This window comes from Amphibalanus amphitrite, unplaced genomic scaffold, assembly GCF_019059575.1.
Source record: "Amphibalanus amphitrite isolate SeventyFive unplaced genomic scaffold, NRLGWU_Aamphi_draft 000308F_arrow, whole genome shotgun sequence".
Lineage (NCBI taxonomy): Eukaryota > Metazoa > Arthropoda > Thecostraca > Balanomorpha > Balanidae > Amphibalanus > Amphibalanus amphitrite.
In genome coordinates, this window is record NW_024881803.1 from 471,234 (window position 1) to 492,917 (window position 21,684).

Genomic DNA, 21,684 nt, shown 5'->3' on the forward strand with positions numbered 1-21,684 from the left:
ACAATATCCGTGTGCATGGGCTTTTCCGTTTGGTTTCATGGGTCTGATAAGTTTGATGTGTGTCTCTGCAGTGTATCTGATGGGTGTGTGTGTGTCTGATGGTCTGTTGTTTGTCTGTCTGTCTGGGTCTGATGGGTCTTCTTTGTCGCGTCAGTCCTGCTGGGTCTCATGAGTCTCCTGCCCGTGCCTACTGAGTCTGAATGATCTGCTATCTGTCTGGGTCTTGTTATCTAATGGGCTCTCGTATGTGTCTGCACGATCTTATAGGTCTGACTATCAGATAGCGCTACAGTTTGTATGTCTGTGCTCGGTCTGATAGTCTGATTGTATGATCGATCTAACTACACGCTGTCTGTTTGTCCCCAGTCGGAAGAGTTTGTGAGCCGGTTCCTGGATGAGACCCTCACCTCTCGCCTGGGTATTCGCATGCTGGCGCTCCATCACCTCAGTATGAGAGAGGAACGGGTACGTAACAGGGATAGACTCCTGATGTGTAACAGGGGAGAGAGGAAAGGTACGTAACAGGGGGAGAGAGGAACGGTACGTATCAGGGGAGATGAACGGGTACGTAACAGGGGATAGACTCCAGGTACGTAACAGGGGATAGACTCCAGGTACGTAACAGGGGAGAGAGGACCGGTACGTAACAGGGGAGAGAGGAACGGTGCGTAACAGGGATAGACTCCTGGTACGTAACAGGGGAGAGAGGAACGGGTACGTAACAGGGATAGACTCCTGGTACGTAATGAGGTGGTAGCCTCCGGGTACGTAATGAGGGGATACGTAACGGGTACGTAACGAGGAGACAGGAACGGTACGTAACAGGGAAATATGAGCGGGTACGTAACGAGGAGACAGGAACGGTACGTAACAGGGAAATATGAGCGGGTACGAAACAGGGAGAAAGGGGCGGGTACGAAACATAAAGTAACGGGTACGTAGTGGGGAGAGAGGGTCAGGTGCGTAATGGAAAAGCGATCGAGTCGGATGGAGGTAAGGTATTGCTAGCACCGATGACTCTTACAGTCCGTTGGCCTTGAAAACCCAAACAGGCAAACATCGGTCGGTAGTCATGTTTGTTGCAACGTCTGGAAGGTATCACAAACACCAATAAACATTATCACGCTCCCTCCCCTCATCTCCTCAGCCGGGTCACGTCGGCATCATCAACCTGTCGATGAAGCTGAAGGACGTGCTGGAGCGGTGGGCAGAGTTCGCCTGCCGGCTGGCCGGACACAAGTACGGCAAGGCGCCCACCGTGCGGGTCTCGGGACATGTCAACGCCACACTGCCCTATATCGAAGGTGGGTAACGATTGGGGTGGGTAGGAAGGAAGAAGTGGTTGTAGGCGACTGATACATCGGGCTTATCGATTGTATGTCTGCTTGTCGGTCTGTGTGATGTTAGATCTCAAATTTAGGGCGTTGTAAAATGTATATGACACGTGGGTGTCGTGAAATGTTCCAAATATATTGCCACCCGCTCAGATTTTATCAGATTAAGTTTTATGTTCGTTGATTACAGCTCCTCATAACGCGAGTTATGATGTGACATAAATAACTCAGCGCAAACTGGAGGAACCTCTAATGGAGCACTGTGGGGACTTGGTTCTGGTTCGAGGCTAGGATGACACAAAGGATGTGCCAGTATCTTAGCCAGTGGTTACTGGTTATGACAGGAAGTGTACGAGATTAAGTCTATTTTAAGCTCCCTGGTTTAGTGGTGTGTGCTGTCATCGCCTGGGGTTTGGCTGTCTGTACCGTCGAGCTTAGGCTGAATCATTTCGTGATCAACAGCGGGCAAACATGGGTGTTACATAGTGTGGTACAACATTTCGTGTCATGTCTGTCTAGCATCGGAATTAAGCAGATTTTTTTCCAAGTTTTCATGGCGTCCAATTCTGACCGATCTACTATTTGACGTCAGCAAACAGAAACACTGCCAACTTACCTCCATTCCGGTCCCGCTTGAGGTATAATGATTCCTTCTAGAGACACTGCAAACCTAATTCCGCTGTTGTCTGATGTTTTATGTCTGTGATCACCGCTTACTGCCCAGTCTCTATTGAAAGTACCGCGCATCGGTGCGGTGGATCCATCAAGCCCGACCGAGGCAGGGCTGCTAAATTTGAGAATCATCGAACCTATTGCCCTGGGGGTGGATGAGGATATGGTTCGGTGACTCAAATTTAACAGCCTTTCCTCAGTCGGACTTGATGGATACACCGCAGCGATGCGCGATGCTGAGACCGTCCACTGCCCCCTCCCACGGCTCTCGCTCTTCTCGCACCACTAACTGACCCCTCCCTCCCTCCCTCTCTCTCCGTCTGCTGCTCCCCGGGAGCAGTGCCGCTCGACTATATCGTGCCGGAGATTCTGAAGAACGCCGTGCGCGCCACGATCGAGGCCCACCCGGACGTGCCGGAGTCTCACCTGCCGCCCATCCACGTCACCATCGCCAACAACGACGTCGACTTCATCATCAGGTGAGATGAGATGAATGGACGACCGATCAATGCTCCTTTCAGAAGTAAAATCTGCGTTATTTCTGCTTGCTTGTAGCTCAGTAGCAATGGTGCTAATTGATTCGTTTATTCGGCAGTGTAGTAAAATAAGTGAAGTGCATTGGGGTTTTCTAAGCATTCGTTTTTAGTCTTTTCATGTCGGCGATAAATGCACCTTGTTCCTCTCAATACAAACAAAAGTGTCTGATTCCATAACCAATTGAGCATCATCGATCGCCCTCATACGAAGTAGTGTAGGCAAAAGAAAACCTACGAAAAGTAGGAAAAGTCGTCTTTGATTGTTCCTACTGTTGGAATATGATAGTCCTATGCGACTGTCCTATCGTCTATCACGCTTCGATCGAATTCGATTTGGTGCGGTAGCAGTGCCATAATTCTGAAGCGATCGTGGTGCCTTCAAGATAGTTCGGGAATAGCCGGTTGATGCTTGGTGATGTAAGAGCAAGGGTACGTAACTGTGAACTGTGGACTTTGGTTGGCTCATTGGGGTTTTGGCTGATGCTGGCTAGGTTCACGGATCCCCCTCGGTGTTGTCGACTCACACCTAACAGTGGGACGTTCGTGACGTGACGTATGAGTGACGCAGACTGTGACGCGTGGGGTCACGGATATTGTTGTAGGCGTGCCAGGTCAAGTCGCATCTCAACACGTCGCGGTGACACGTCAGGTTTGAGGCTGCTATGGTTGATTACATCATGTGGTGATATTTGTGCGTTGAAAGAGAATATCGACGCGATTTGGCCTAAACGCGATTCGCCCATTTGACCTTGGCTAAGATAGGAGGTGTATGTGTCCTTGGGAGGACTGGTGCGCCGTTGTTTCACTTATCAGTGTTTATGATACCGGGTGCATATTTTGATCGTTGGATGTCATGATTGGCTATTGGCTGCATGTCATATACGACTGCACTATCGCTCCGACACCAGCACGCAGTTTCGGATAGGCATTCTGACACTACTTATAGCTGTAAGAAGCACGTATGAGCTTCTTATCATCGGCCAACCGTCAAATTCTTGCCCAGATTGTCCGGACGGGATGGTTGGGATGCTTATCATTGTCAGTAGGCGATGATCAGTAACCATTGACCGCATTGACACCACTTAGCGTCCTCCAAGTGGCAATCACTTTTGCAGTGCCACTGTTATAATCGCACGGCTTTGGTCGCTGCGCCATCATGGTCACTGCCACCCCCACTTACACCGTATTAGAAGATTCGGCACTTTGGCCGGTCCTTGTCAAAGGAACTTTGTAACGCTCGTCGGTGTGTCACATGTGAGGACGGTTGTCGATGTTATTTTTGTGTGCAGGACGTGTCAGTATGACGGCCATGTGTAGTGGAGTATCGGTCGGGCCCACCTGGGAAGTTTAGGGAGAGGGTAGGAGGAGAGGAGAGAGGAGTGGATGGACGGGAGAGAGGAGTGGGACAGGTATCTGATCCCGCCATCGTCTGTCTGTGTCTACCTTCCTGGTACTGCTGCCCCCAGGACACCGGACGGGCCCGTGGTCGGAGTTTTCCCGGCTCTGGCTCTGGACAATGTGTGTGTGTGCCATTCTCTGAATAACGTGGGTACACATTGGAAGGTGTGGTTGGGCTGTTAACGGCTGTGAATGGATTGTCCCGGCTTGCACGGGTGACTGGTTAGCTTGCGGGAATGCGGGGTCTGAAGAAGCCGTCAACCTCCATAGGTAGCGCCTTGTCGCCCCCCCCCCCCCCCCCTCGGGACTGGCCGCAGTACCATGCTGAGACCGCTCCTTTCAAGGCTACCCGGTATCCATAGGGAAATCGGCGAGAAATCGGCCGGCGATGACGCTCGTAGCCATAAGAGGAGCCCGGGTTGTATAAATATCTCGGGCCGTATTTAGGAGACATGACGTCAGAGCATTTGCATTTTCCTTGTTTGCCCTTTTCAGCGCGTGGGGTGGAAAGAGGCTCGACAGTCGACACGTGTGTTAGGTATGCGATTGTAGCGGAGACTTGTAACTTAGTCTGGCACGGTATGCGTGTTTCTTATCTCAGTGGTCATCACAAAAGTGAAACTTATCACACTTTCATAGCTCCTGGGTCCATTCTTATAAATGCCGTAAATATGATTTGCCAGCACTGGCCGAAGCTCAGCTACATGAAACGGCTTCTTGATCCAAATTGTCTTTTTGCATTTCAGTTCCTGATAGTGATATCCTCGGGAATCGGATCGTTGGCTCGTATGTGCCATTTGTCAATGATGGCATCATGCATGTTACCAAATGCCGTAGATAGGGAAGTACGGCACTTTATAAGATTGGGCCGCTCCGGGGGAACACCGGCTTCTGCCACGCCGTGGGCTTTCTGTCACGCACTGACGGTAGTTTTACATAGACATGCACATACATTTGCGTCAAAGTATAGCTGAATTCGAAATTGATGCTCAGTATCACAAGGAAAGATGAGGGCACACAGGTGAATTGGTGATGAGGTTACCTGTTGTCCTGTCACGCCAAGGTGCGAGGCGGCTCGGGCCGTATGTGTTTTGTTCATGCACATGCTTCAATTAACATCACGCATTTATGCATAAGAACAAGAAAGGAACTGATGACCACTGACCAGTGCTCAGACAAGGACATGCATAGTTGATAAGCTGGTAACTACGTAATGCTGATCTGTCGGCCTTTTTCGTTTGCACTCTGACCTGGCTCTGTGTATCCGCCGTGGAAGCGGTACCTCTTTTACCATGCTAGTTCTAATCCTACCCTCGTTGGTGCCGAGCCTATTATGACCCCGGTAAGCTCTGAGCTTAGATCGATCTTGCCCACGCCGACTGGTGCCGTCACCGACCCCGCTGACTGCGGCCTGCTCCACTGTGACCCTGCTGTGACCTCGACATCCGCGACCCGTCATCGGTGCTTGGCGGCGTGCATGTGCACTGTGTAAGACAAGGCTGCTCTTATACTGATCTCCCTCAAGGCTGCATATGGTTATTCCCCCCCCCCCCCTCCTGAGTGACGAGAAAGTGCCTCATTCCTGTGGTTAGGCGGTACGTTGTAACCCATCGACACCCCGGCCCAGACTGTGAATCAGTCTCCGAATGCTACGCTAGTCCTTGTTGGGAGGTCCTGTCAGGTAGAGCTCATGCATTATGTGAAGTTTCTAGAACTGGTAAGGACGCGGAGCTGAATTACAATTGCAAACCGCATGTTATTCAAACGTATGCTAATGCAATATTTGGCTATTCGACGTGTACCTCGTAATGTGCACCATCAATAGCGCAGTCGCGTCTGATGCAGGAGGTTCAGTGACCTGGGAGGCCTGGTACTCTTACGCGGTGACTCGGGAGGCTACTCTGTTTTGAGTGAGTCTTCAGCGGAATACCAACGCTGGGAATACAATACCTACATATTGCACATTGCCTATTGGTGCTGCTATTGGTTATCTTCTCAGTGTACTGATATAAATGTCTGGTCAGGGCCGATAGGGACTATCTTATCACACTGTCTTAGTCGACAAGGCTTTGCGGTGTTTTATGAAGCCATCACTGAGTGTTGGTCCCGTCGTGGGTTGAGACTTGAGATGGGTAGGTAATCTGAAAATAGTGCATGTGCACTGTGCACTTGCAGCCGTCAGGCTCGATCCATTTTGACAGGCTGCACGAGACTCCAGACGAGAGTTGTCAAAACTTGGGAGCAATCATCCTCAGGCACAATATGACACCAGTTGCTTCTTTGACTCAAATTTCTCATCACCCAAACCTCCTGTGTCCTCAGATTCAGCGACCGAGGCGGAGGCGTTCCGCACGCCATCTTCCGGCGCGTGATGAACTACAACTTCACCACGGCTGACGAGGGTGGCGACACTGAGGCGGCCGGTGGCGGCAGCGCCCTCAGCGGGATGCTGGACCACGCCAATAATATCACCCAGGGACCAATGCACGGGTCAGTGGGGGGGGGGGGGGAGGAGGCGGGCAGCTCAGCGGATAGATTAGCTTGCGAGCTAATCTATCTTAGTAATAACGATGGAGGGGAGATGCAAGGTCAATAGTTGTCTGCATTATTAAAGGGACTATCCCACCTTCTAAAATGTTGTTAAAACCAGTTAAATTGTGCCCGACTTTATAGATTGGATGACCAGGAACACGGTTCTGGCATTTATTTTTCATTAAACATCTTAGGCTTCCCATATTCCAAACACAAACTTTCAAATATGTGACGTCACAACTCACAGCCCAAAATTACCTCCTTCCCCAGGCCACATTACTGTCATAAAGCTGATTCTTTTTACTCTGTAGGCACCACAACAAAGTTCAGACCAAGTTTTAAGCGATTTTTCAACGAACAAACCCATTTAAATCAGAATGACTAAACGAGGTGACGTCACACTAAGGGTCGCTCCATGTTGAAGATGGGCCTTGCACAAGGCCCATTTTCAAATGAAGGGAACGAATTTCTTCAACACCAAGAGGCCACGGGGGTTGCAACCTAGATAGATAGTGGTTTCTGAACCTCGCCGCAAACTTGGCTATCTCAACTCAAACCCCATGTTAAAGGTGGGATAGTCCCTTTAACACCGGCCGTTTTTCTTCAGTGATGAGATAGTGGTCAAGTTATGCCCAGGTTACATATTTCCTAGTCCGCCTACCCCAATTATGTCGGTTTATAACCCCATATAGTTTGCACATTTCAGTCCCGGAAGGCAATGGCGGCATTTTCACTGCGAGCAAACTGCAAAGACGTAGGGGAGAGTGGGGTAATTTGGCCGCTTTTTTTAGAAAACGATGTAACTAAAAGTCGACAACACATTTCTGCATTTTCTCAACGCTGACAGGTGTGGCATACATTTTACTTTCTTGGACTGTAAACTTGAAATGATTGAGTAACTACTTATATTGAAATTGTGGCGTATTACAAAGGCCTGCAAAGCGGCCAAATTACCCCACTAGCAGGGTTATTTGGCCGGGGGTGTGGGGCAATTTGGCCGGTGTTAGTTTGAGGCCATGATTTTTGTTATAGGCGAGTCAGCTTCACATTCAGCAATGACGCTTGTCCTACGACGCATTTGAAGCATTTTGGAGGTTGACTCAGCCGTCACAGGGGTCGAAAATAGTCAAAATAGCGGCTCTAGATGCGATGACAGTTTTTTTACGAAAAGCTTTTGAAATAATCAAGTTAGGCCAAAACTAAAAGTACCATCGTAATTCTCTCATTCCGCATCGAAACATGTATGTGTTGACCTCGAGAGGTCAAGGTCAAGGTCAAGATCAAGGTTGGCTTCAGGTCACGTTACCTCAGGTCGCTTGACCTCAAGGTTACGTGAGTTCAAGGTCATCATGTATATCATTCGATGCGCCTTGACGAGCTGAACACAATGAGACCATTTGCACGGCTGTATCTTTTTTCTGTAAGTATTTATTAGTAAAAAAGCGTTAGGTGACCTTTGATGACGTCACATGCCCTTACAGCTGTCCAATAGGAAATATGGCATCAAGGTAGTCAAAGTTGGTCATGAATTATGTCCTTTATGGTATAATTGACCATGACAACTCGGCCGACCCAGCATAGTGACTGAGCGCACCGGCCAAGTTGCCCCCCTAGCCCCGGCCAAATAACCCCACATTGCCATTCTGAAAATTTTTGTCTATAAAGTCGTCATGGCTGTACAGAACTAGATGAAATTGCTCTTGGAACCGCTGAACACCCTCAAAAATGGCGCTATAATGTTCGAATTCGTTTACAGCCCAAATACTACATGTTATACAAATTTTTAAACGGAAGTAAAAGTTACCATTTTCTAACGTAATTCACCTTTTATTAATTTTGAATAAAACTAAGAGGGGGAAAGTTTTGACATTTGTTCTCGAGTTAGTTCTGCCAGGGCCTATTTTAACATGTTAACTGGGGTGGCAAAACCCACCCCAGTGGTGCGGTTTTCCACCCCAGTCGTCTTGCTTTGCCACCCCAGTGCAAAACAGCCCAAAAGTCTGCCCACAGATATTGGCTGCCGACAATCACGGAGGCGACACATTCTTGGGGCGAACTCAGCTTGACAGGGGGAAAAGGGCTCACTGAGGCGCCACCACCACCAATGGGATGCCCTCTCACTACTGGGGGCGCCCTGCCGCAAATGTGGCGCCCTACTTTTTTTATAAATTTAGCTTGAATGTTTGAATGGACGGATTGACAGAGCCGGAGCCCACGCTAAGCAGAGCTTGTTGCGTAGACCCCGACCCCTACCGTCTGATCGCGCAATTCCGGGTAACGGAATAATTTAGATGCCTAAGTTTAACGTGCCCTTCAAAGCCGGACACAACCTGTCCCACTCAACTGACTTCAACTGGCTGCGGCTGCTCCCACCAACCGCAGACCATCCCCGTCAGGAGTCTCAAATATCGAGCACCGGAGCGACTCGAACCCGGGCTCTCACTACCGGGAGTCCGGTGCTCTACCAACTGAGCTATGGGACTCTCTAATTCGATTGGGACACACTACCGGCAATGGGGCGCCCTACCAGCACTTGGGCGCCTACCACGACTGAAGAGCCCTATCAACATTCGGGCGCCCAGACACGATTGGGGCGCCACACCACTACTGGGGCGCCAACTGCACCTTTGGGAGCCCTATCAGTATCGGCCGCAAAATTAAATTTGTCATGTGGCTATGAGACAGGCCGTGTGATCAACAATGGATTTTCAAACGCACGTGCACGCATTGCTTCTGACGAGGGTATTTCCAAGAGAAAAATCTGGCGGGCGGCGGTTTAACCCGCGCCCCACTGGGGGTCCTGGATTTCCACGCCCTGCTGGGGGGGGGGGGCGGGGATTTGAACACCCCCCTTCTAAGTCGGCTCCTGGGCCAAGTAGCGACACGCGGTAAGCGGCATCCGAAAGGACGTCAAAAACCATGACGAAAATACCCACTTGTTATTTTTTTAGGTCAGGTCAAAGGTCAGGTCACCAAAGGTCATCAAAGGTCAAATTTTGTTATTTCAACATTTTTCGAAACTGCCGACGGACAACTCGGGAACCAATAGAGCTACAGCGCCGCGGAAAAGCGCAATCGATAGCTCTTTTACAGGGCTTTCTGAATAATGTTCTCAGGTTTGACCTCAGGTCAACGGTTTAGCCTCCAGAGTGCAAAAACTTCGTTTTCTTCAATAACTTTTGACTCAAGAGAGACACGACAGTATTTTTGCCAGCATGGTGTTCCTCTCGTCTAGACGCGTCGAATGAACTATAATTTGACCTTGAAAGGTCAACTTGAAAATTTGACTACAGGTCAAGGTAATGACCTGACCGGAAAAGGTCGTGCTGCATATCAGTCGATCCGCAACGTCGAGCCGAACACATCTAAGGCGTTTTCATCGCTCTAGCTTGCCTCTATCAGAAGTTATTAGCGAAAAACTGTTAGATACCATTCGTGACCTGATATGACCTCGGGGGCATAACGAGGGGTCACGGGTGCCATTTTCTGGTTCAGCGTGTCATGTTAACTCGTAATTAGTGTTTGAAAATGTTTAGAATGGCGTTCGTCTAAAAGAGGCTCTTTTCAATTTTCTCCCATTGACTTATACCTAATGGAGAGGTCGAAAAATTGACCTGACCTTAGGTCATCGATATCGAAATTTCAAGATAAAGTGACCTCGAGTGACGCCGGCTGCTTGGTATGGGAAGGTGTTTATCATGGACGGATCGGGGGGGGGGGGATTTGAGGGCCATCGGCATAAGCAGTAAAAGTTCTCTGACGAAAGGGGGTTGCACCATGCACAGCCGACTTTTGGCTTAATTCTTTCCATGCATCGCCCGAAAGGGCTATGTTAGAAAAAAAAACTATGCCAACAAAGGCCTCCAGACACTTTCCCGAAACGTTAGTCCTTACGTACTACCGTCACAAAGAAAAGATTCTGAGACTCGATTGCGACGCCCCCCCCCCCCATCGAAATGCTGCGCACAGCAGTATTTCGGTGGGGGGGGGGGGGGCGCCAACACAAGAGACAGGGGCGCCACCACTGCCTGGCCACCCCAGTCCAATTGTCTTAAAATAGGCCCTGAGTTCTGCCGATGACAAATGAATAGAGACTTAAGTTATTTCATTCACTTTTATCAGCTTTCGTACAGGTAGGGGCGGCCAATTTACACCACCGGCCAAATTACCCCACTCTCCCCTATCCTTGTGATGTTATTACAGGTGTCAGGTCACATAGTGTCTGGTCAGACGTCTGGTCATATAGTGACCAGACATCTGTAACCTGATGCGAGTGATGTTAGCTGTGAATAGTGATGTTGCCTCAGTCGTGCAAGTGCAAATCAAGTTGGTATCGTGTTGATAAGCCTTTAATGGGATCCGGCAGTGGGGGGGGGGGGGAGATAGGGTTGGCTTGGCGGTACGACACAGCGATAAGATTGTGCAGGGAAGCGAGTAAATGGGTCCCGCCGCAGCCCCGCCCGATCCCGACATTTGTGAGTCACTGTTGAGTGTTGGGGCCGTGGAGGGTGGAGTGGGTGAGGGGTGGGGTGTTTTCATGTCTACCCCACCCAGTCCCCGACCCTGTCCCCATCCCATTCCCACACTGACTCACTAATCGGGACGCCGTGGCCTGGCTCCTTCTCCCTCTTACCGCATATGACCCTGGCACCATTCGGATTCAGTGCAGCCAGATTTTTATCCATTGAATAAGCCTTTGCTCTGAGAAGATGCTGTGGGAGTCATTGATGAATAGTTTCACTCAATGGTATTTTTCTCTTGGCTGTCCTCGCTATAGCTTGGTTCATCTATGCGTTTTAAGTTGCGGAAATGAGTACCCTTTTAAGAACTTGTGATCATGCCTGAATTTTTTGTCTTCACAGGAGAGTAGGCGTGTGTGACCCTTAACGTACCACACAAAATCGCTGGCCGTGGTCCCCTGTCCTTAAAAGAGAGGCACAAGAAGTGTGTGACCCGGCTACGCCGCACGCGCCCCATAGGCCTATATCCTGCGATCCGTGACTTCAATTCCTGATCCGTGATCTGATCGTTGATCTAGAAATCGTGCCTCCTAACTCATTCTCATGACTCACGAACCATGACTATTGCGATTCCTTGGCTTGTGTTACTTGACCTGTGTTTTACGACCTCTGACCTGTGTTCTGTGACCTTTGACCTGTGTTCTGTGACATCTGACCTGTATTTTGTGACCTGACCTGTGTTTTGTGATATCTGACCTGTGTTTTGTGACCTGACCTGTGTTGTGACCTCTAGCCTGCGTTCTGTGACCTCTGACCTGTGTTTTGTGACCTCTGACCTGTGTTCTGTGACCTTTGACCTTTATTCTGTGACCTGACCTGTGATCTGTGACCTCTGACCTCTGACCTGTGTTATGTGATCTCTGACCTTATGTTGTGACCTCTGACCTGTGTTCTGTGACTTCTGACCTGTATTCTGTGACCTGACCTGTGATCTGTGATCTCTGACCTTATGTTGTGACCTCTGACCTGTTGTGACCTGCTGTTCTGTGACCTGACCTCTGACCTCGCCTCCGCCAGGTTCGGGTTCGGCCTACCGACCTCTCGCGCCTATGCCACCTATCTCGGCGGCAGTCTGGAGGTGCAGGCCATGCAGGGCATTGGAACCGATGTCTACCTGCGACTCAAACACCTGAACGCGCGCGACCCGTTCAGGCTCTAACCGGGTCACAAAGTGATGGCATACCTAGGTGAAATACGTCATACAGAAATATGACGTCATACGACAGACCTTGTGATGTCATGCAGTGAGGTTCGGCCTGTGTCGCTACGACCTCTGGAGGTTTGGTCTGGAGAGGAAAGGTAAGTGTCCGGATGCTTATTATTCGGTGGCGGATGGAGGGAAGTCACTCTAATTATTTCGACCCCTGTGGTCGGACGTTCTAACCGGACTGGCGGAGTGTTTGGAAGACATTTACTCGAAGTTATAGATATCGACTGTATCACGGACCAGAAGTCGACTATCATCATTTGTCGACCAGCAGCCGGAATCGAGCGTTGAAGCTCAGTCCAAAGACAGCCCTCGAGATTGCTGGGCGTTGAAACGATGTGCAATAGTGGGCGGTGACGAAGATGGAGCCGCTGTTACCCCTCTGACAGCTGGGCAGAACACGATCTGAGGAGACGAGTGTGTCTCGGAGACGGACGCGCCTCCGCGAAGGGAGAAGGGTGTGATGGTCTGTGGTTCGATGGGGCACAGGTAGCAAACAGACTGCCTCACCAACCATGTCAGTGTCTATGTAGTGTAGTTCGCTTAGTGATATCGAAAATAACCTAGAGCTTTATTTAGTTGCTCAGTGACCTAGCGCTTTTATTTGTGTATCGGAGTGACTTAAGATGTAATTGTAGCTGGTGTGAATGGGAAGCGCACTTTCATTTTGTGTGTGCTTGTGTAAGTGGTTTTTCATTGAGGTGGCAGCTAAGTGTAACTTTTGTAAGGATACTTCAGATGCCATTGCGGGCCGGTGTGCTCTGGCAAATACTCGTTTTTCAGTGCCGAGAGGCAGTGGTAACTGGTAAGGTACTTCGCTACAAGGGAGACGCCTTGTTGCTGGCTTCCATTTAGCGAGCGAGTGGGCGTCAGGGGGCGCCATAAAAGACTGGCCATACGGACCATTTTGCTCGATCCCTGCCTAAACGACCAAGATCCTGAAAACACATGCGATTTGTTATTTGTGCAGTTAAACTGGCACGTGACAACATACATTATCATGTTTGCCGGTTTGGGAAAACGTTTGAAATTACTGGCCTGCCGATGATGTGAAACCATATTGTGTTCTAGAGAGGACGGTTAAGTTACCTACGAACAAAGGAAGAACGTTTATCAGTGTGATATGGACGCTTTTTGTTGACGTTTCGCGGACAGTGTAAATATCTCTAATGACAAATCATTTGAGTGTATCGGCATAAATGCTCACTGTTTGATGTGCAATCTATGTGGCAAAATACGTTTTTCGTTTATTTGAAGCAGCAGGAACAAAAAAAAAATACTGAGGTGATTAACTTTCGGACAATTGATATCGAGATGATCTGAACTATGGGCGCATCGTGCTTTGTTCTGGTGTAATAAAATGTAAAACCAATCCGCGTTTTCCGGCAGTTGAAGGGGCTTGGTTTGAGGAGCATATGCAGTATGCACCTGGATGCTTCAACGTGTTGTGCGGCGTTGCCATCAAGGCTAGGGCATGCTCGATACAATGCTCCATGGTTGATTGTGGATACCGACTATTATATACCAACTATTAAGTTATATAAAGTTATATAATATAGAGCTAGTTTCGTAGAGTTCACACTCAATTTCCTCCTACGACCCTACAAACCAGCTGGTCACTCGCTGGGAAGTTCTACACGGACCGGTCACTGACAAGTTCATTGAATACTACATAATGTTCGCTTGTATTTCGCCAAATGGCGCACTGACAGCAAACTAGTGGCAATATGATTCGTGATTATGACAGCACATCCAACACCTTTGTTCATCTCCGCACGCCACATGCCTAACGTCACACGCATGAGGTATATCTATGTCATGAGGACAGCTACAAGCTTGTTACATTCATTCGTCCATACACATACTCGCCGACAAGTATATCACACATAAGTATCCGACTAAAAACTCCATTGTCATAAGAGTAGCAGCACTGACGTGGTAAAAATATGACACATGTTCTATTGTGAGCATTTCTTTCCCGGAGTATGTCTCAATATGATCGATGCGATCCAAACCACCAACACTCGGTTCGAATGAAGACTGTGATCACAACTCTGAAATACTGCTACACACTGTCTGCCTGCTGCGTTATTAAAAAAAAAAACGCATTCAACCTAAAAACTGTCACATTTACACAATAAACAGCCCACGCCTAAATCCCAAACTGTTCCCTACAATCAAGCGGTACAGTCACACTAATCACGAGCCTCTGCGCCTGCGCCCTATCCTGCCATCCCTCTCACGGGTGACATCCTCTAGTTCGTAGGCGGGCCGGTAGGTGACAGTACCGTCGCCGATGGTTTCCTGTAGCGCAGGGTTTGGTAGTGTGTTGTCCACAGATCCTAGCGATGTGTATCTGGGGAGAGGAGGGTGGGACCGTCACGGCACGGTATTGACTAAGGTGCAGAACGGTGCAGGTTGCAAAACATACAGATTACATGACAGAAAGGCTAACTTGAAAGGGGTTTATCGACTCGGATCAAAACACCTTGGAGCAATTAACTGATTTATGGTCCGTACAGCAGCTAGGTATTTTGCACCGGCGCCACCCTCATTACCCATCCCCGCACAGCAACGGTTGTCATCACGTAATCCTTTCAGAGACGTGCCAGGACCCGTCCCCCTCTCACTCATCCCTTGTCGTAGAGGCTACATCAAGGGAGTGTGAAGATCTGCCCATCCTCTCTCACGCAACCCTTGAGCCTTCAGTGGGTATCTACAGTGAAGAAGTACAGTGTGTAAGGACCCGCCCAACCCATCCCACTCACTCACCCCTTATCGTATAGGCTGCAGTAGGAGAGTGTGAGCGCCCGCCCCTTCCTCTAACACTCACCCCTTATCGTATAGGCTGCAGTAGGAGAGTGTGAGCGCCCGCCCCTTCCCTAATCACTCACCCCTTATCGTATAGGCTGCAGTAGGAGAGTGTGAGCGCGCGCACAAACAGCCACAGCTGGTGGTAGTCCCAGGCCAGGATCGGGTTCACACGCATCAGCTGCGGCCAGTCCGAGTCGGTCGGCTGGAACGGCCTCATTAGCTCTGAAACAGCGGAAACAGCAAATTAAGTCACGGGTCAAAAGCTGTCAGCGCTGCAATACCAAACAGCACGGTAAGGTCAGATCAGGATGGGCAGCTCTGCAGCCTGGAGCACAGCACGACCACCACCCTGACCAACTGACAAGCATTACCAGCCAAACAAGTCATTAGCTGTTAGCAACTTGGTCATGCATACACCGGCCGGTCGACCTTTATTATTTTACGACCACGGTGTCTAGCAATTCCCTAGTCCCATATTTTACTCATACAAGATGTGGAAAACAGTTTTCTCCTCTCCAAGAATATCCCCGCTCTCCCTTTATTCTACTACACACGTCTGCCCCACACACACACACACACACACTCCCCCATATCTCACCGGCATAAGGGTCTCCCTGTCGGGTGCCCATGATGCAGGCCTTGACCTCGGGCCAGTGCTCTTTCATAGCGTGCAGCCCCGCCTTCATCGGTCCGCCGATGATGTAAAGGTCCAGGTCGTACCTGGGAATGTCAGGGTGACGTTATACGAAAATCCAGCTCCTATCTGAAGACACAGATATACTTGCGGTAGACGACAGGTGTCTGACATAGCATAGATTAGGACGTATAGGTTGGACATCAGACAGGTATAGGTTAGACAAGAGGGAGCACAGTGGCAGAGGCGTGGGTGAAAGACAGAGGATGGGGTAGACTCCGAAACGGCAGCGGAGTTCAGCTGATGCAATATGCCATGAAGCGCGGAGTAGGCGGCGGCAGCAGAGGTGAGGCACCGCGCAGTAGTTGGAGGTTCAGACTATTTGCGGACGATCGATGCTGCATTCAGTGCGCAGTTTCCACCACAGACGCGGGTCCAGCTCCCACGCCCACCGACAACCAGGTATCATGGCGTTACTGGACAGGATAAAACAGATCATCGGGGCTATCTACTTCCCTCCATCCCTAACCCGCATCCCTTCGTAAACAGTCTCCCTATAAACCCCCTCTTCCTCCACAGTGCCCCTCCTTTCTCCCCTTTCCTTTCATCTCTCCCACCCCCCCTCTCTCTCTCTCTCTCTCTCTCTCTCTCTCTCTCTCTCTCTCTCCCCCCTCTCTCTCACCTGACCCGAGTCTCCTCGACAAACGTTTCCATGGCCGGGAACGGTTTGCTCTCTCGTATGTAGACGGCGCGCAGTCGACTGCCCGGGTGGCGGCCTGTCTGTATCGTATGGGCCAGGTGAAGCACCGCAGTACAGTCCTTGCCACCGTTGAAACACACGCAGACCTCCTCCGGGCTGCAGAGCAGAGGAAGGGAGGGATAGAGTTAGGGAGAAGAGGTAAGCCGATGGTGGTCACTTCAGTCCGAGTGAGAGATTTAGAGGGGAGAGCCTCACGGCAGGGATGTCATGGCATTGGGATAATACAGAAAATCGAGATATTCAAGAAGTAGACAGCAGGGGCAAGTCCGATTTGACAGAACAAGAGAGGGTGAATGAGAAATAAAATAGGGACGGAAGGGACGTTGACTCGAAAATTGTCATCCTGAGTGTCACAATTCAGCTGAACGTCACGGCACCCGTCGTTGCAAGCCCTCGCCTATGTTATGGTTCTAACCGATGCACTATGGGTCCGATGCAGGAATTAGCACGCCAAAAATGATAACTGCCATTTAATGGCTGCTTTTACACCAGAGATGAAAGCCAGAACATCCGAAATGGATTTTGCGTGATTTCTAAACATGTAGGTACCGTGTGACATGTGATATGTGACGTGTGTACCTATATAGTAGTGCTGGATGTTTTTATGTCAACCGTTTTCAGGTTGCAGGCTCTGGCCTCTGACAGACAAAATGTCAGCTGAGTCCAATCTTCATTGCGATGAGCGGCTACCCATTTTTCCTTTAACTTGTTAAGCAGCTTTCCCAGTGCTCGAATGTCATCAGTCGTCAATTGAACATTCAAAATACGAGCAATGCTAGCTGAAAAATCCTCTATACTTGAACCGGCCCTACACCATCTGGACTGGTCAAGACGATGTCAAGAATGGCTTTGTAAGCAATACACATTGCTTATCTGCCTGTTTTGCTAGTGATGGAACGACAAGAATATACGTGCGCTCGCTACAATCGTCAAGCTCACTACCCCGGCCACGTGGGTACAGTGGGCCGGGCACGCGGTCAAACCGCCTGAGGGCCAGGTCGCCAGACTAGTGCCGGAATGTCCGGAATTCGGACCGCTAACCCGAAAGAACTGCCATTTTTTTGCAAAGCCATCAGGTATGAGTTTCTGTCATACATAAGTCGTATCCACCAATACCCTGGTCTTTTTGCCTTTGTGACCCTGCCGCAGCGCTCGCCGGTATGTCACAGCCGTAGCTAAGCGCAGTGACATCATTGGAAAAAGCTTCATAACTTGCTTCGTCGCAGGTGGACGCAGCTAAATGACCTTGTTTCTGGTCAGGCAAGTATTGGGGAGCAAGGTTATACCAAAAATACCGGGGGGCATTGAGGGGCATTTAGTATTGCTCTGTATTTGTAAGTCTCTTGAAGCATTGCACACACATCTGTGACATGGATGTTTAAATTAGCTGTGACAATAAAAAAGCAATGACACAGCTGACTTTTTTGCATTCATCACATTGCCCAAGCTTCAAATTATTACAGGGTGAGCCATAAAGATTTACCCATCGATAAATTCACTTTATTTCCAAACGGGTTGGCGTAGGTATGCCATCTTTTGCATATATGTAGCAAATTTGTTTCCGATCCTGACAGTGTAGCTCATTTTGTATATGCTCGTCCACTGTCTCTGCTACGCTCCTGAAATGCGAGGTCGTCTTAACGCACATCCGCCGCTCCTGAAATTCAGGAATCACCACTGGGTGTTGGCTGCTGAACACTCCTTGGTCTAAAGAATGCTGGGCACAATTTATCCCCGACTTCAGCCCCACGGGCCTCGCAAACTGAAATATCCTGAAAACCCGACTCTACCGAGTCCCTGAAACACCGCAAATGACATACGGCGCAGCATTGTTATAGCATGGGTGATCGAAGAAAATAAGTGAAAAGACGGTGCGGCGGCCGCGTGCCATAGTGCTCTTGCGTCTCGGGCGCGTAACATAAGAAGAATGCAAGCATACAGAAAAGACTACATTTATTAGTTAGGAGATGACGTTGTTATATGTATGTAAAAGATGACATAGCTATGTCAGCGCGCCTTGAAACAAAGTTAAATTTTCGATGGGTAAATGTTTATGGCTCAACCTGTAGTTTTGACCAAATATTTCCGTTTAACTATTTTTTAGAAGCGCCTATACTCGGATAATTCCAGCGTCCCTTTTCTCTCGGACGTGGACAAGGCAATGGCGCTCCATGATATGTGTCAGTTTGCGATGAAATATTGGGTACATGTGACATTTTTGGCAAAAGTTACTGCTGTGTTCGCAAAATATGGACATTTTTACGTTATTTGCGTCACATTTTAAGCCATTTTGAGAAAGTCACCTAAATCATTTTTGGCGTGCTAAATCGTGCATCGGACCCATAGTGCGATGTAAGGCTGATGGGAGCTTCACCTCAGCCATAGCACACGCATGGACCAGTCCTACAGCTCAGACCGCTCTGCAACTCAGCTAATGATGTCCACACTGCGCAGCTACGGTAGGCCCCAAATTAATTGGTCCCCAACGAAGCACGCACACGGCCGAGCCGGTCGATCGAACAATCATTAACGGCAGTAACAGGTGCATCAACCAACAGTATACAGACCCTCCCTACTATCTCTACCCCTTCCCTACACAGGAGCAAAGCCTTACAATCGCACTGTGTTGAGGTTAGTGGCCAGATAATCCCCTCCTCAGACCTACTTTCCAAGACCACCGTTCCACCCACGCCACCAGGCTTCCCCATCCCTCAACGCTGCTCCCTCGCCGTACATTTAACTCAACCACCCCTCCCCACGTCCCCAGAACCAGCCCCATGCTTCCTCCCACTCCACGCCTCTTCCCATCCGACCCGACCCCCTCCTCCGTACCTATACTTGTCGTAGCACTGGTTGACTATATCCACCGCCTCCTTTACATGCTCTTCCCGCTGGGTCATGCCCTCCAGTCGTCTGGCCGCACCCGTGACGGGGTCAGGTGTGTAGTTCACCAAAGTGCCGCTAGGCAGCGCCTCGGTCAGCCGCGCGCGGGCCGCCTGTACGGCCGCCATGTCGGTCGCCTCGAGAGTAATGCGAGTCTTGTAGTAACTGCGGGGAAGGGAGGGTGGGGGGGGGGGGGTCAGCTGACTGTCAGGGAGGGGTGGGGTGGGGTAAGGCGGTGGAACGGGTAGAGCAGGTGGAAGATGGAGCGCAGTCGAACATCAGCACATGATGGCAACCGTTTTATTACAATAGAATCCGACTATCTCAGATCCAGTATCCTATTATGAGCTGTGTAGCTAGAAGTAACTAGCCCGATAATGCCTTATGAAGTTACCTTACTTTGTTATATTACTTTATGTGCCTAAACAGGCCACTTGATTTTATCGATAAACCTGGCTTCAAGGAAATGTGACACAGAGCAACAGGAAAATGGTTTTAACGGTATCTTTATTGTGGTCTACGGCAGACAAACAGCATCACCAATGCTCGCCTATCAAGCACATAATGTCTGCTTAATGGCTAAAGAAAAATGGACACTAGTCCGGCAAGTAAAATCGAATCACTGTGGTAAAAAAACGGCAAAGACACCGCAGACAATAATGGCGCCACAGACACCGAAATCGGCGACGGAAATTTGGTATCACCGTCTTAGGAAGAGATCAAAGACGGATGCAACAAAAGTTGCATTCCGTCATGACTCAGATCGACGGCATTGACTTTATAATATCTAGAGGAAGATGAGCACACATGTGTCGGCATTCGGTGGTAGAATCGCGACTATCTATAATATCCACAAAACTAATTACAGATACCAGTGTTCTCACCTGTGATACAGCACCGGGTACGAGCCGAACGTCACACTGGGGCACTCTGCCACAGTCTGGTTTAGCGCAGTGGCCGCAGAGACCTCGTCCAGCCACAGGTACACCTCGTCACAGCAAAACTGCGAGTCCGGATTCACAAAGTACTCCTGTCGGACAGAAAACACGTTACAGTTAGGATTTGTGGCCCGCAGCTCTGAAAACCGTTAGCGGTGGTGCTGAGTCATTGTGTCAAGTCTCGGAGGTGTGTCAGGCCCCACACGATATCATGACTCGGCGGTGACACTGTCATGTCTTTAGAGTGACAGGATGCCTCTATGTCAGATCCTGGAGAAGTGTCAGGCCTCCGCGATGACATCTCATGGCCGGCGGCCCGTCAGAACAGCCGCACCCCCTGCCGGCTGGACAAAGGGCAGCCTCGACGGTCCATCTAGACACGTGCCTGGTGACCTTCAACGTGGACCCTCTCCAAACAGGACACACAGGACACTCAGGACACACAGGACACACAGGACACTCACTTATCGACAGACCCCGCCTTACCTCCACAGTCCACGGAAACTCACTCACCGCCTGTCGCAGCCGCCTGACTCACTACTCAGTCCCGAAACGAACACCGCTGCTCCACCCCACACCTCGTTGGTCGGCCGGCTCGTCACCACTGGCCGCTCTACTAGCCGACAGACGACGTCTGGCCACCCGGCGGCGGCGGCGGCGGCGGCGGCAGCGGCGGAGGGCCACGTCAGCTGACGTAGCGCTCGCCGATACGGTTCACTGCGCCCACATGGCGGTGGGAGGACGCATGGAATGGAACACAACACGGTGGGACAGGGGAGAAGGGGAAAGGAGATGGTTTGAGTAGCGACAGACTCATCAACTGATGACTCACGGGCGACTCAGTGGGGAGTTCGGAAACGAGCCAATTTGGACTCGCGAGTCAGCGCTTGGTGAGAGATGCGACATACCGAGAATCGATATAAAAGTTCGACGCTCAAGACATTCAAGGCTGGCATACTGAACACTCAACGCTATTTCAATGAATGTTCTTCGACAATTCAACGCCAACTCAGGCTTATCTCAGAAGCGCCTCACAAACAAACCGACCGTCTGCCTCAACTCACCAGTCTGATGTCGATTCTGCCTCAACTGAACGACAGACATGCCTTATCAATCAACATTGGGTCCACATACAACCCACGCCCATTCCGTTCCCGTGGCAACCGTTGCGTCCATCAGTACCCCCTAACCCCTCGCACGTCGTGTCGCTGACCTTTTCCGTGACCCCGGTCACCCACCATGACGTCACAAACAGTCCTGTATGTACCGGATGACGTCATCAGGACAAAATCGTTACCGTTACAGCGCAGCGTCGCTCGTGAAAGTCGCTCGACCGACCGAGACACGAGGGGGTTCAGTGGGGGCCGGGCAGAGGCGGCAATGATGCAACAGCCCGCCTGGCCCGATGACGTGTGAAGCAGATTACGCCTACAAAATGACGCAACGCTGCTGGTAA

The 21,684-nt window shown here is 50.0% G+C and overlaps 2 protein-coding genes across 4 annotated transcripts in view; one reads left to right on the forward strand and one right to left on the reverse strand.

Moving 5' to 3' along the window:
* The window catches only part of LOC122388101 (3-methyl-2-oxobutanoate dehydrogenase [lipoamide] kinase, mitochondrial-like), a 91,886-nt gene extending 78,315 nt beyond the window's left edge, over window positions 1-13,571 (forward strand). The window contains exons 6-10 of the mRNA XM_043378889.1: window positions 367-465; window positions 1,148-1,304; window positions 2,347-2,485; window positions 6,263-6,430; window positions 12,010-13,571. Of these exons, the coding sequence (XP_043234824.1) occupies window positions 367-465; window positions 1,148-1,304; window positions 2,347-2,485; window positions 6,263-6,430; window positions 12,010-12,151 (705 nt within the window). The 3' untranslated portion in view covers window positions 12,152-13,571. The remainder of the gene's footprint in view (window positions 1-366; window positions 466-1,147; window positions 1,305-2,346; window positions 2,486-6,262; window positions 6,431-12,009) is intronic.
* A 289-nt stretch (window positions 13,572-13,860) lies between these two features.
* LOC122388099 (FAD synthase-like) overlaps window positions 13,861-21,684 on the reverse strand; it is a 31,819-nt gene continuing 23,995 nt past the window's right edge. For all 3 annotated transcript variants that reach the window (XM_043378885.1, XM_043378886.1, XM_043378887.1), the window contains 6 exons: window positions 20,175-20,320; window positions 19,240-19,455; window positions 16,330-16,503; window positions 15,612-15,733; window positions 15,094-15,235; window positions 13,861-14,555 (listed from right to left, as the gene is read on the reverse strand). In XM_043378885.1, coding sequence (XP_043234820.1) covers window positions 14,399-14,555; window positions 15,094-15,235; window positions 15,612-15,733; window positions 16,330-16,503; window positions 19,240-19,455; window positions 20,175-20,320 — 957 coding nt within the window. In that variant the 3' untranslated portion in view covers window positions 13,861-14,398. The remainder of the gene's footprint in view (window positions 14,556-15,093; window positions 15,236-15,611; window positions 15,734-16,329; window positions 16,504-19,239; window positions 19,456-20,174; window positions 20,321-21,684) is intronic.